Below are 13,342 nucleotides of genomic sequence, written 5' to 3'. Positions count from 1 at the left end.
CCGAGTAGCGTCCCACAGAGAAAAAGTAGTTCAATTTTATTTATTTTAGCCTTAACCGAAACTAATTGATTCAAGATGAATTTTAGAATTAAAAGCCCTAATTTTGGGGGAAATCCCCAAATTGAAAAACCCTAATTTCAAATCAAACCCTAATTACTTAAATTCACTTAACGAATGACTCAATTACGAAATGTTATGAAAATAAATGAAATCTATTGTCAATTTATGAAAATCTATGTAAAACGAATGCACTAGAATCACAAATCCCCAAATAATTACTAATTAAACCCTAATTTCACAATTTTGATAATTCAATAAGAATTTGACAAATCAATGCTCCTAAATCTATTCAATACTCTCTCGAGATGTATTGAACCTATTCTCATAAATCACCAGCCTATATCTCTATGACAAATGCAATTATACAAGAACGCACGTAATCTTTTTGTGAGTAATTAAAGATTTACATAGGGCATAGGGGTATATTTCTATCCCCTATCAAACCCTATGATGAATTATATATGTCGAGTTTAATCCAATTTTCTCAAATTCAGAATTAAACCACCAAGTTCATACAAATTAAGTGCACATTAATTGTGAAAATAAATAAAGCAATATAATCCATTCAAATATCCCATCGAACTATGAATTCAAAATCATGAAATAACAAGTTTAATAATAATTGCATGGTTCATCGATCACCTAGTTGCAGAAATCTAGCCTATCATGATAAAAATAACGAAATTTAACAAGTTTTGAATAAAATACATCACCGGGTTATCAAAACTTGAAGAAATCTTGTAAATCTTCGCATCAATTCTTGTTCTTGCCTTCAAATCCTCTCCAAGATGAATGTTTTTGCCTCCCAAATCGTTCATGCGGCTTCTGGATGTTTATTTGCTATTTAAACCCATCCAAATTAGGTTACTAAAGGAGTTACAATCATATAAGGAAACTGCAAAAATTTGGGAAAAGTTATACCTATGCGACTGCATAGGTATATGAAAAATGGCGTTTTTAATCCCTGGAGGGTCACTCGCGACCGCATAGGTTTTATACTATGCGACCGCATAGTAGAGCGAATTTCTAATTTGAGTCATTTTGATCCTCAAGTTTCATTCCTTCACTCATTGACCTCCTCTCTTGTTTCTAGTTGCTCCAATGTTCCATTATTACTTCCAATTGGTGCTTGGCTTGATCAATTGCTTGATGTGTTCATCGGGTCAACTTTCAAATAATTGCAATTTGGTCCCTGAATTTTCATTTTGCTCCAATTTGGTCCTTTTTCGGCTCTTTTCTCCTGAATTCCGCTATTTCCATAGAATTACCTACATTGCATGAATTTAACAAAGTTAAGTAACAATTCAATCATTTTACTTGTATTTAAGTCATGTTTGTGATGTAAATAAGTATACAAAAACACTTATCAATGATCAAGACAAAAATCATTATAAAGAGCTAGGAACTAGAGGCGAAAAAATGAATGAATTATGAAGAAAATGAAGAAACAAGTATTGACGATCTACCAGAGAACATTGTCCCATCCCGAATTTCCCAAATGCTACCCCTTATCTATTAATTTTAGTTATTAAAAAATTAATAATAACATTTAAAAATAATTAATTGAACGAGACTGTAAACGGAGATATTACCTTGAAAATTTGTGACGAAGCGAGGAAGGTCTTTAATCATTGGTCACATCGCATCATGTCGCGTCCCGTCTCACTTTGATCTATATGATTAATCGTCGCATTTTGATGCACTAGTGCGAGACTACAGGGAAAATTCCATGCATTTGGTCACTCCTACACTAAAATTTAAATGCTAGAGCAACATGTCTCAGGTTAAGGCTGAACAATGTAACTATTAAATCATAAAATTGAATCAAAATCAATTTTCCGATATCATTGAATTGGATTGATGTAAATTCATCAATGTTTTGATTTTGAAACAAATCAAACCGCCTTGAAGTGATTTGATTATGTTTCACTTATTGCAAATCGTTTTTAAAAAATAATTTTGAAATTAAATTAAAATTTATTCAACTAAAATAAAACGAAATAAATCTTAATTAAAACGACACATCCGTATTAAAACAAACCCAATTAAACCTAATAACCAACCTAATTCAACTAACACCCAATTAATTAATTAAACCATACCCAATTATCCATGAATCATTACAATTGAGAATGCAAAAACCTCAAATTGGCTTAAATGCTAAACATATTTATTAGTCGTCCCATCAATTGAGTAAACAATTAAATCTATATTTTAATTCAAACTCATACTATTTATTGTCATTCTATTAATAATTTTCTTGAATTTTGACTCAATTTTCAGGTTAATTTACCCTTTTATTTTTGATAATTATTTACTATATTTTATTGATATTTCACTGTTTGTTTGAATTTGTATTGGGCTCCTTTAAACTTTTAGCTGAGCAATAATTTTGTTTGTATCAATTATGTTAAATTCTTTTCGTTGCGGTTGTCTTTGAAATTTTAAGGTCAAATTAGTGAGATTTTAGACTAATATTTATAATTTGACTTGTTCAATATTTGTTACTTTTTTGTTTGCTAAACCGTAATTTTTGACTAACGTAAATCAAAAAAAGTGATTAATTTGATTTGATTTGAAGAAATTTCAAACCACTATAAGTTGTTTGATTTAAAATTTGTTTCATACCCAGAAATCTACAACATAGCTATTCTAATAAGACTCAAACAAATATAGGATTGGTATCGAGTTTACAGAGACGATATATTAGCCAATAAAGTAATCATCTAAACTGAAACGTATTCACCTCCATCCAAGACATTAAATAATTCCTCTTTAGCGTGTCTAACAAAGTATCTACATTCAGGCAGACAATATTTATATTTTTTCCTTGCTACGTGTGTTTGACATAGTGTTGATCATTTTAGAGGAGATGATTTTTTCCCGACGTTGTCTATATTTGAGAAAATTTTCAAGTAATCAGCACTAACATTGAAAATTCTCTAACAAGGAATTACTAGTTAATCTTATCTAAAAAAAATTTTGCTTCAAAAAAGTATAATCTAATTGTAACTCCTATTGAAATACTACATATAAGGATCATTGTTATAAAAATCTAATATACTTGATCTCCCATTCTCTTCTATTTCTCTCATATTTTCTTAATTTTAGAATATAACCCGCTATAATTTTCAAAATAGAATATGACTTATTTCTTAATATTTTTATTTAAACTTTTAACAGGTCAATATGGCTACCGATTTGTTGATCGGATGCTTTGACCAAATATTTTCAAGTTTTACTACAGTGACAAGGTTAAAAAATAGGAGACATGGTTGGCACACCTGTCGATGCCCCTAAATAGCATTATTGTTTAACTATACCCTAATATCATAAATAACGAGTGTGACACACTATTAATCATTGTAAGACATCCGAAGAAAATTTAGAACCGATATTTTCCGAAAAAACAAGGCATGCTTGAGTTTGTGCTCAATATTTCAGATGATCATAATCATTTAGGGCACCGGTGAGAACAGTTCTAGATGAACTATTAATCTCAGGGCTGACGTTTCAATGTGCAGAGCCATCGTCGGCCAGGATGGGCGGAAATATTGTTTATTCCAATTGAAAAACTCGATATTTTATTGGATTTTGACATCACCTTAAATTACGTACTGGCATTCCAAAACTGTTAACGGTCATCTTCCTCATCATCATCATCAGAATTACCATGCTCACGAAATCGTGGATTTTTCTCCTGTAAACCAAATCAATTAAATTATGAATGATTCGTGATGCAGAAAAGAAAAGGTCCGCCGACAGTGAGTCCTCTTTTTTTTTTTTATATTTTCTTCTCTCTTCATCCTCAACCCGATTTTTCTTTTTTCTTTGAGGTGGGTGGGAACAGAATATAATAAAAACGAAGAAAGGAATAATTGCTGACTAAAACTTACCGGTCTGGAATCAAGATCTGAGGTTCTTCGTGATTCATAGTCTGAGATTCTCTTTGAGAAATATATCTCTGTATCGCGTACGATGGTAATCTTCTTCTTCAATGTCAGGGATTCAGTAATATACTCTGTAAATAGGGAAAATTTATATAGAAATCGAACTTCTCATAGCATATACTCTAAATAATTCACCATACCTCTGCCTTGTCGACGAGAGCCCTCGTAATCAGAATTTCCACCATTTCTACCATCTACAAGGGTAGTAGGTCAGGTAGCAGAACAGATAATAGTTATACAAGGTGAATTGCGTTGAGTAATAGATCAATCATCTCTCATTGCTCAAACTATGCAGCAGTAGACAAATTTGCGGGCAAAGTATTGCAGAACACAAGGAAGGTAATGGTTAGGTACCCAAATTCTTCTTCATTCCCGAAACAGAAATCGATAACTACCAATTCCCAAACCTATATTGTTTTAATATTACTTCCCGAACCCTACACATTCATTACGTAATATCCATCAACTTTAACATTTACTGTGTAGCATTGATTGGAGAGCAAAATTTTGCCAACAAGGAATTCGGTTTACTGACATAAACATAATACATATTCCATTTGTTCATCATGGTTTTCTTGCACATTTGAGTTTGATTTCTCATATATATTCACAATTTAAAAATATTGAGGATGATTGAAAGTGTTGAATGTATATCTTTATTGTGTTTTGACCTTTTTGTTTGGTTCGTGATTGAGAATTGTTTTTTCAAAACAACAATTTATTGGATCAGGATATAATTTATGTAGATACTGAGCCATTGGGTGAGTACGTGGCTGTAAATTTTAGGGGCTCGTGGACTTAATCGAGGTGCGCGTAAATAGTCCGGACACCCATGGTCATTAAAAAAAAAAGAAAAAAAAAAGGATATAGATTATGTAGATACTGAAGTTCTAATACTGCCATTAGAATGGTCTAGTCAACAATTTGATAGATAGTTCATTGGTTTGCATCATTTTGCAAGATCATCAACAACCAGATAGATGGCTCGCATCTAATCTAATGTAACGAAGATGTTTACATGAGGAGTCCTCCATTGATTAATTATACATTAATCTTCTTGTAATCTTATAAAGGATGCTTATGCAAATTTGACAAATATTTAATTAATGCCTAATTTTAAAAAGGAAAAAAAATTGAGGCTATTCCTTTTGTCAACAACAGCCTAAAACTGCCTCTATTTTTATGATTGTCGAAGCAAAAAAAATTAAAAATAAAAATAAAAAAATACCAATTTTTCTGAACCTGGCCCCACATCTAAATGACATTAGAAGGTGAGTTTTTGCATTTTTTAAGGTGTTCATTGCAATTGTTTATGGAGAACCAAGATACTTGTAGCGTACTAAATAGTTAAAAGAATATTGTACAGAAGTATCAAAATTTTGAAATAAATATTACACATTTGACATCTTAGATTAGACAATACTTCAATCTAAAAATGCAAAAACAGCAGCTCATGACTTACCAAAACGGAGCAATCAAGGTCCTTCTGTACGACAGACATCCAATTAACCATTCAGACTGATGGCGCTCTATCAGAATCCAGGAGAACACTTTCAAGTCGAGAACTATTTTTCTTCAAGTACAACCATAGACAAAATAAAAAATAAAAATTAGAATATAGTCAACCCAATTATAACAAAGTACGCCAGTTTCTTTCTAGTCAACTTTATTCCAACAATCGACACTTCCAACCATCTAATAAATTTCAGGACACTAATAAATAATCAATAAAATTCTTGGAGAATACTAAATCCACATAAATCCGTCAACATATACAAGGAAAATAAGTTTTTGAAGGCTAAATTACAGAATCCTATAAGAAAATACCCAAGCATCATGTCTTGTACAGAATTGAATATCCCACTAAAATATATCATTCTAGAACAAAATGGCACCAAGAATTCTGAAAAAGTAGAGTGAAATTGAATGACCATTATTGAATATCTAGTATAAAAATATTGCGTGCTTCATATTTCTATCTTCCATATGACATTGGAGATTAAAATGAACATGGGCTCCAGGAATTTAATATCCATTTTCCTCCAAGCAGAATGAGGAGCCACCAAAACTGAACTTTTTTTTTCTTTTTTTTCATGTCAATTAAAGCAGTATGCACTGTCATTCTTCACGGTAATTTGGCAATTTACTCATTGTGTGATATCAGAATCAACACACTGCAACTTTGCAAATTACTCAGAAAGAAACGGTTTACTCCTGGTGATTCATTTTGTGCAAAAAAATGAATCAGTTTCTAAGATAAACTCAACATCATGTTGAAAACTATGCCGTCTCATGTTCGGCAGTATTCCTTCTCTCCTCGGACCTGTGATGGAACAACTTTGCAATCTTTCGCCTCTCGCAGTCCTGTATTACATGTAAACGGCATTTAGACGATATCACAAAAGAAAACAAGTACTGAAGTGCACAAGAACACTGAAAATGTTTGGCCAACTTTACCATGTAGGTTATGCTCAATTAGATTTAAGATGCAATGGAGGGCTCACCTTGAACATATTAAGATAAAAGGGTTTCTCTGGATTCATCCTTCTCAACTTGTGATATGTATACGCAAAACTTAGCTGGTCACGAGGAGTGAACCGTTCGACCTCGTTAAACCAAAGGCAAGAGAACAGGTTTGACATTGGTGTGTGGGCCCTAACAATAAAAGACCCTTCAGGTACATCTGTTAAAGAAACAAAAATATTATACACGGACAAAGATTATGCTGAGAGAAGATTTCAAACACAATGGAAATGACAAAATCATACTGCTCGGAAGAAGCCTGTTCGGATCTGATGCATTAAACTTTTTCATCCCATCGCCTTGATAGAATGCAAACTGTTCGTCTATAACAGTATGGTTGTACTTGTTAAGCTTCTTATTTTGGGCAACCTCTTCCCACAAACAATGGCGGTCATAGTGATTAGATATAGCATATTCATAACCTTTCCTCCATAGGAAATATTCCAAGATAAGCATCGGATCGAGTTGGAGGCGAAGTTTACTATCCAACCAAATTGAGTACCTGAAATAATTTCCAGGAGCAAATGGATAAAGTAAAACACAAACGGAACATTTAGATAAGAGTAGAATGCAAAATATATTTTTATTATGGCGTAGCTGAAAATCGAGTCAAGAATTTCATGATTGATCTTCTTATATCCATTGCAGAACTCAATACCCCCTCCATGATTAAAAATATTTTGTTTGAAAATCACAACAAAATGGATAATTAATCGCTGTGCACTTTCTTATATTTTCATCTGAAATCCAACAACGGTTGTTAGTTTGGCACAACTCGAAGTATAAATTCATAAATTCCCAGAAATTGAATAATGTAAGTATTTGTGTTGAATTTTATAAGGTTATTCAATCTCACTATTTAATAGCAGACCCAGCACACACAAATGAATTATCAATTATGAAATAAGTTTATTCTTCTTACATAGACTAGAAACTCAAATCTATTATCACCCAAAATTAGAAAATGGTACAGACAACATGAGCCCAAACATGGAACCATTACATAAAACAAAAAGCATTTAACGTACCTGGCTGAAGGAAAAAGACGGTGTGGCAAAAACTTTGGTATCTTCCCAACTCTCCGCATGTCAGTGTAAGGAAGATTCTTCACAACCACAATCTTCCACAGCCCAATAAAGCCCATTCTATCTGGCATATGACCTTCTGAAGAAAGCATGCGTAAAGTAATTTCATCCACAAACATTACAAAACATACATTTTTCCTTGACAGACGAGAGACCTGAATTTATAAAACAACAAAATAGGTTAGATCAGAAGCATTAACCAGCTCATTAGATGCTACAAGTTCAACTTCACAAACTGGACTATGAAACACTGATGCAGATGGGGATATAGTGCTGTATCGTGGTTTGGAATAGGAAAATAAGCCACGTGATTTAGTTGATGAGATGCTAATGGGGATGCCAACCATATAAACAGGCAAAGCTGGTCAGCATAGAAAAAGACAACAATCAGATTTCATTATCCAAGCTTTATTCATTCTAACAAATGGAACACCAGTGATGTGTTAAAAAATTCATAAAAAGCCAAGTGACCTGCATATTAAAGCATGTTTTTCCATTTCTGTTTTCCACTTAAAACAAGGAGGAAAAAAAATGAAGAAGAAGAAGAAACAGATTTATAGAACACTTTTCAATTTTTCAGATTGATTATATCAAACCCCCTAAACTGACATTCTAATCTGTGTTAGTCATTTTCCATATTTCATTTTATTTTGCTCTTTTAATTAACTTAAGGGTAATTATACTTCCACCACAATTTTTATTTTTTGCACCACCTTTTAATTGCACTTAAGGTTTTTAATCTTTGCTCTTTATGACACTTATGCCTTTAACAATTTTTCAATAGTTAACACATTTTTTAATAAAATAACAGTTTTATGTCCAAAAGTCCATTGAAATGACATAAAACAACTTATTTTTCCATCATATTTTTTTAATAATTAAAAAAAGGAGGAAATTATATTTTTTTCCTCATTTCAAAGCATGATAAAAAATTATTTTAATATAAATCATCATTAAGGACAAGAGGTACTAATTAATGGAAGGTTAAAGATAAGAATTCGACGTAAAAAATTTAAAAAATAATTGCTACAATAAGCAAAGATTGGGGAGTTTAACTACAATTAAAATGTGATGTACTAAAATTGTGCTGGCAATATAACCGCCCTTAACTTGATAAAGAACAATAAAGTGGGAAGGGGTAATGTACCGTTTTACCCATTGGTGATCTCAAGCGATCTGAATTCCCAAATATACAAGACATCACAGCAATGTGACAACTACTAATGTATTTTGCATCATCTTCAGCCAAGTCGAATCCTGTACTTGGAGATCCTGTTGGACCTTTCACAAAGCCACAGTTTATTTTCTGATCACGGGCAGTAAAGGATTCTTCCCTTTCTTTGAGACTCTGATGTCCAGCGAATTTGGGTTCCCATCTTTCCTCTTCAATGGGTTTCTCTTCTGTTTCTGTATATTGTAGGGAAAATCTTGCAAATTTTCTACTTTCTAAAGGCTCTACAAGCAGTGAAGATGCGTTTAACATCTTCATCTCACAGGAACCTGGAATTTTGGAGTTGAAACCAATAACAAATTTAGTAAAAGCGAGGAAAATATCTCATCTAGTTATTTCAAACATTTAACATGCTAAGCATCATAAAATTTAATTTTGTTTTGCTTAAATTTCAATATGCTCATGTTAACCATTAACACTAGCCTTTATTTCAATTAATATTTCCCACGCTGCACAGACGTTATAGAATAGGTCATTTTGGTACATTAGTTGATTCAGTCTATGCAATGTCAAGCTACTTGTCAATATAGTAATACAGTTGAAAAATTGTTAACCATTCATTCATTACACCAAGTAGTCAAGTACTCAGTACTGATAAAATACCTATTTCATTTTCCGTCCTTGAAAAGCAACTTATGCTATTTTCTTTGTATTTCTTTAGTTTGTTAGTCTTAAATATATTGAATGTCCTTCAGGAATAAGGAGATTATCAAGGCCCACGAAGATGTTCATGTCGTCCCAAAAAGTATTTGTGTTAAATCTATGTTCAATTATTATTTATCAACAAGGCAGAAGGAATTGATGATGTGATGTACTGCATTATAGTGGACTCTTTTTAAGGTTAAAATGTAATTTCTACATGACACTAATTAGACTTTCTAGGCGTTATAGGACTAAGAGTTGTGCTGTTAAAGGGCAAAATTTAATAAGATGAGAGTAGCAGAATAGAGAATATTAAGATGGATGTAGATGTAAGAGACGCATGTTCATAAGAGTGATGAAATTTACATAGAACAAGTTAGAAGAGGGAGAGGTATAGTGATCAATCAGAAAGAGCAGCTGAAAAGGAATTATTTAGCTGTTATTAGGAATAAGGCTTAGTTTGTTATTATGTGTGTTGATTTTTAATATCAACAAACTTACTTCAGAGTTATGATATGGATAAAAAACTTCATAGAATCGAATAAGAGTCGTGCTATGTCAAATACAGTATCAGCAGGGTACATTATTTTAATTCACGCAGAACCAAAAACTGACCAAAGAAAACAAGTAACCTGTGCATTAACAAAAAATTGGTCAACTTCTTATTCCAAGTAACTTGTGCAATTATCGGAACAAATGATTACCAGAGGTTCTCCGACGTTTTGTCTTCTTTTTGGAACCTGAGCGCCTATCAGGAGTTGTTCTTCGAACAGATTGACCATCAAGAAAACTGACATGCCTGGAATTGACAATGACTTTGGAATGCTGAGAGTTTGGAAGTGATTCCTCGTTGGACAAATCAGTGGAAACTTTAACAGCCTCCTCAATATTTTTTCGGATTTTGTCTCTAGAATTGTGCACGTGAGAAGATTCTCCATCAGTGCTACGGGATTCATGGACACCAGAATGCTCCTCATCATCATGTCCAACATCATCATATTCTTCGATTTGGTCATCCTGTAAATCGATACCATCATCGTATTCATCATCAGCATCAGCAGATCCATGCTTCCTCCAAGCAGCATCGCCTGATTGCTGATTTTTATTGCTATGTACATGTTTTGACTGTTCAGTACCCTTTAAAGAAGCCTCGTATTCAGCTTCATACATTTTTAGTTCGTCACGCCCGGCCTCATTGTATAAACCATTTCTTCTGTTATTTAAAACTTTATGAGAATCAGAAGTAGAAGATTTCTTATCCCTAATTCTCATTGCAGCGTGAACCTTATTTGTGGAATCATCCCAGCCTCGCTCCATTTCCTCTTCACTGTAATCTTCATCTCTTCTTCTGTCGTCCTTGTCCCAATAACGTGAATCCCGACCATGCAAAACAGATCCATGTCCAAACTTGAGCTCTTCGGATTTCTGCGTTCGGGTCACGTTCATGAGAAAATCGGTATCATTTTCTATATCATCGTCTTGAGCCCTATGCCAGTTTGTTTCTGCTGCTTACATGGACAGATTAATTAAATGTCATATTATTAACTATTAACTAACATGGACTAATAAAATTCTAATGCTATGATTGAATGCACAGGTTAGAGCATAGACAATGGAATTTTAAATGTTTCCATTCAATTTGAATTCATTTTTCGCGAACTCCAATCTTGAGGCCTAGTTCCATATTAACAAACACAACGTGAACAAATAAGGAAACATAACAGTCCCAAAATCGATAGACTGTATTCAAATACTAAGCACTTGTAGATGAACATGTCGAACGGAAGCTTTTACTTGAGTTTATATCTAAATTGAAGTTTATAACCACGTATTTTACCAAATTTCCAAACTTCTTTTCAATTCCATGATATGAAATCTTATGCATCGCCAATGCATCATAATATTCAAAATTTGACCTATATAATTGTTATCACAATAATTATTGGAATTAATACTACTACAAGAACATTCTCTTTCGCAGCTGAAATTTCTTTAGTACACAGAGTAAAATAGAAAAAAAAAATGTCTAAGCTCCAACTGCACCACATTTCTGATTCACAAATGCACGGGGACGCTGTAGATCTGCCCCTTCTCTAAATTTGAAATTCATAATCTATACCAATACTTTCTGCTTCTGAATATGTAAATCCTCTCCCTTCAAAAACAACAAACTAGTAATCACAGTAGACACTAAAGGTTTGATCAGTGATGACTATCAATCTAATAATCACACAGTCCAATCACTTACAATTTCTTCAGTCTCCTTTCATTTCCAATAACTTGCATTAATCAATATTATCGACTAAAACTAAATTCACACACAGTGAAAACTCAAATAAAAAAAATAATCAAAATCACAAATTCCACAATTAATCAAAATCACACTCATACAATCCAATAGATCACGATGTGTACCTTTAGTTTGCAAAGCAAAATAGAAAAAAGCCGAAATGGAGAGAATGAAGGCGAGTATCACAATGCAGCATCTGATCGAGATCTTGTAACTGTGCGGCTCTTTCAATCGACGGCGGTGGTGGTACGGGGCCGAGGAAGTGGTTCCGCCACCTCGCACTCCGATCGAGAGGTGATCGCCGCCGTTTCGCATGCCGCCATAGCCGTTGAAGAAACCTCCGGATTGCCTGTACTGAGCCATTCGAGCATTATGAGGTATTGATACAGTGTATGTATGTGTGTGAGACGTGGGTTTAGGATTCGATGGGAATTATGGAGTTTTCGTAGGGTACAATGGGGATTGGAAAGTCCGTTCGCCGGAGAGAATCTGGGGGATAGTGTATTGTAGCGGTGCGATGGGGAGACGAAGGTGGGTTTTGTTTTCTGGATTTTAGATGCCATGTAATTACTGAAACACCCCTGCCTCCGTTGCATTGCCTTACTACGGCGCTGATATTTCATTATAGTTGCATAATGGATTCTTAACTATTAAAAAATAATCTTCGTTAAACCTTCACGTGATTAATAGTTTTTAACTTTATGAAAATTTTGCTTTTCTACATTAGATAATGTGCAAAATTTTGAAATGTTAGTTTTTGTGATAGTTATGTATGATATAACGTTTTTTAAATTGATTGTGTCATTAAAATATTGACTTGCTTCTTTTTAAAGTTGATATAAAAATAAAAAATAAAAAATAAAAACTTACTAATAGAGCAATAAGTAGAGGACCATAAGTGCAATTTTTTCTTACACAGTGAGTCCTCAATGATGCAAACGTCTTTCCTAAGTCATCATGTGAATTGTGAGATCAAGGGCCAGATGACACCACCTCGACCTTGTCCCCATTCACTTAGCATTTTCCTTCAATCTCATGATGCTTAGATTTTCTTCCTAGCAGTGGACAAAAAATTTAAGGTGAAGTGCTTCAACTGATGTGACAATTGAAAATGACCCCAAGATAGACTTGTTTCTCTTTTTCATATATTCCAAATTATAAATCACTTTCCTAATTGAGAGTATAGTAAGCTCTTTTAGTTTTATAATATATCCTTATTTAATGTTTCTTATTATCAACATACATAAACTACTCTTATTTAGATCTTACAAGTATATAAAAAAATGTAAGAAATATATATTCCTAACCATGCAAATTATGTATTCTTAATCTGTGTAAAAATAAAAACAAGCCTACTTTTGTGAAATGGCGAGAATAAGATATTAAAAATAATAATAAAAAATTGAAATTTACAACTTGCTTTCTACTCGTTAAGTCGCTTCACTAACTTTGAAGCACTGCATTTGCGATCCATCTCTTCTCCATTAAAGTGAGTAGTACTAAACTGTAGGAAAATCGTAACATATTTTGACATGAATTTCGGGTCAACAAACTTACTTGA

At 33.1% G+C, this 13,342-nt stretch overlaps 1 protein-coding gene and 1 long non-coding RNA gene across 3 annotated transcripts; both read right to left on the bottom strand.

Moving 5' to 3' along the window:
• Positions 1–3,327: 3,327 nt before the first annotated feature.
• LOC111372458 lies at positions 3,328–4,519 on the bottom strand. The gene is made up of 3 exons (XR_002698774.1): positions 4,151–4,519; positions 3,957–4,081; positions 3,328–3,760 (listed from the first exon to the last, which is right to left on the bottom strand). It is a non-coding gene; the product is annotated as an uncharacterized LOC111372458 (long non-coding RNA).
• Positions 4,520–5,706: 1,187 nt separating this feature from the next.
• Positions 5,707–12,332, bottom strand: LOC111372465. Of its 2 annotated transcripts, none has more exons than XM_022994815.1 (7): positions 11,907–12,332; positions 10,196–10,993; positions 8,766–9,118; positions 7,562–7,773; positions 6,779–7,035; positions 6,515–6,693; positions 5,707–6,374 (listed from the first exon to the last, which is right to left on the bottom strand). In XM_022994815.1, exons 1-7 carry the CDS (start codon positions 12,142–12,144, stop codon positions 6,291–6,293), a joined length of 2,121 nt encoding a protein of 706 aa, XP_022850583.1. In that variant the 5' UTR covers positions 12,145–12,332; the 3' UTR covers positions 5,707–6,290. The 2 variants fall into 2 exon arrangements, with proteins under 2 accessions (XP_022850583.1, XP_022850582.1); XM_022994814.1 differs by having other exon boundaries at positions 10,196–10,996; positions 11,907–12,331.
• Positions 12,333–13,342: the final 1,010 nt, after the last annotated feature.

The sequence above is a fragment of the Olea europaea genome, unplaced genomic scaffold, assembly GCF_002742605.1.
Source record: "Olea europaea var. sylvestris unplaced genomic scaffold, O_europaea_v1 scaffold1001, whole genome shotgun sequence".
In the NCBI taxonomy this organism is placed as follows: domain Eukaryota; kingdom Viridiplantae; phylum Streptophyta; class Magnoliopsida; order Lamiales; family Oleaceae; genus Olea; species Olea europaea.
Note: the sequence above shows the minus strand (reverse complement) of the source record. Positions and strands in the feature narration are given on the sequence as shown.

What these genes read in the sequence shown, in the direction of transcription:
- LOC111372465 (XM_022994814.1), bottom strand. Translation starts at nt 12,144, where the DNA reads ATGGCTCAGTACAGGCAATCCGGAGGTTTCTTCAACGGCTATGGCGGC. An exon ending in AAAACGTCGGAGAACCTCTG is followed by an intron (nt 9,119 to 10,195) that starts GTAATCATTTGT and finishes CCAAAATTCCAG; the next exon opens with GTTCCTGTGAGATGAAGATG. An exon ending in GATCACCAATGGGTAAAACG is followed by an intron (nt 7,774 to 8,765) that starts GTACATTACCCC and finishes TTATAAATTCAG; the next exon opens with GTCTCTCGTCTGTCAAGGAA.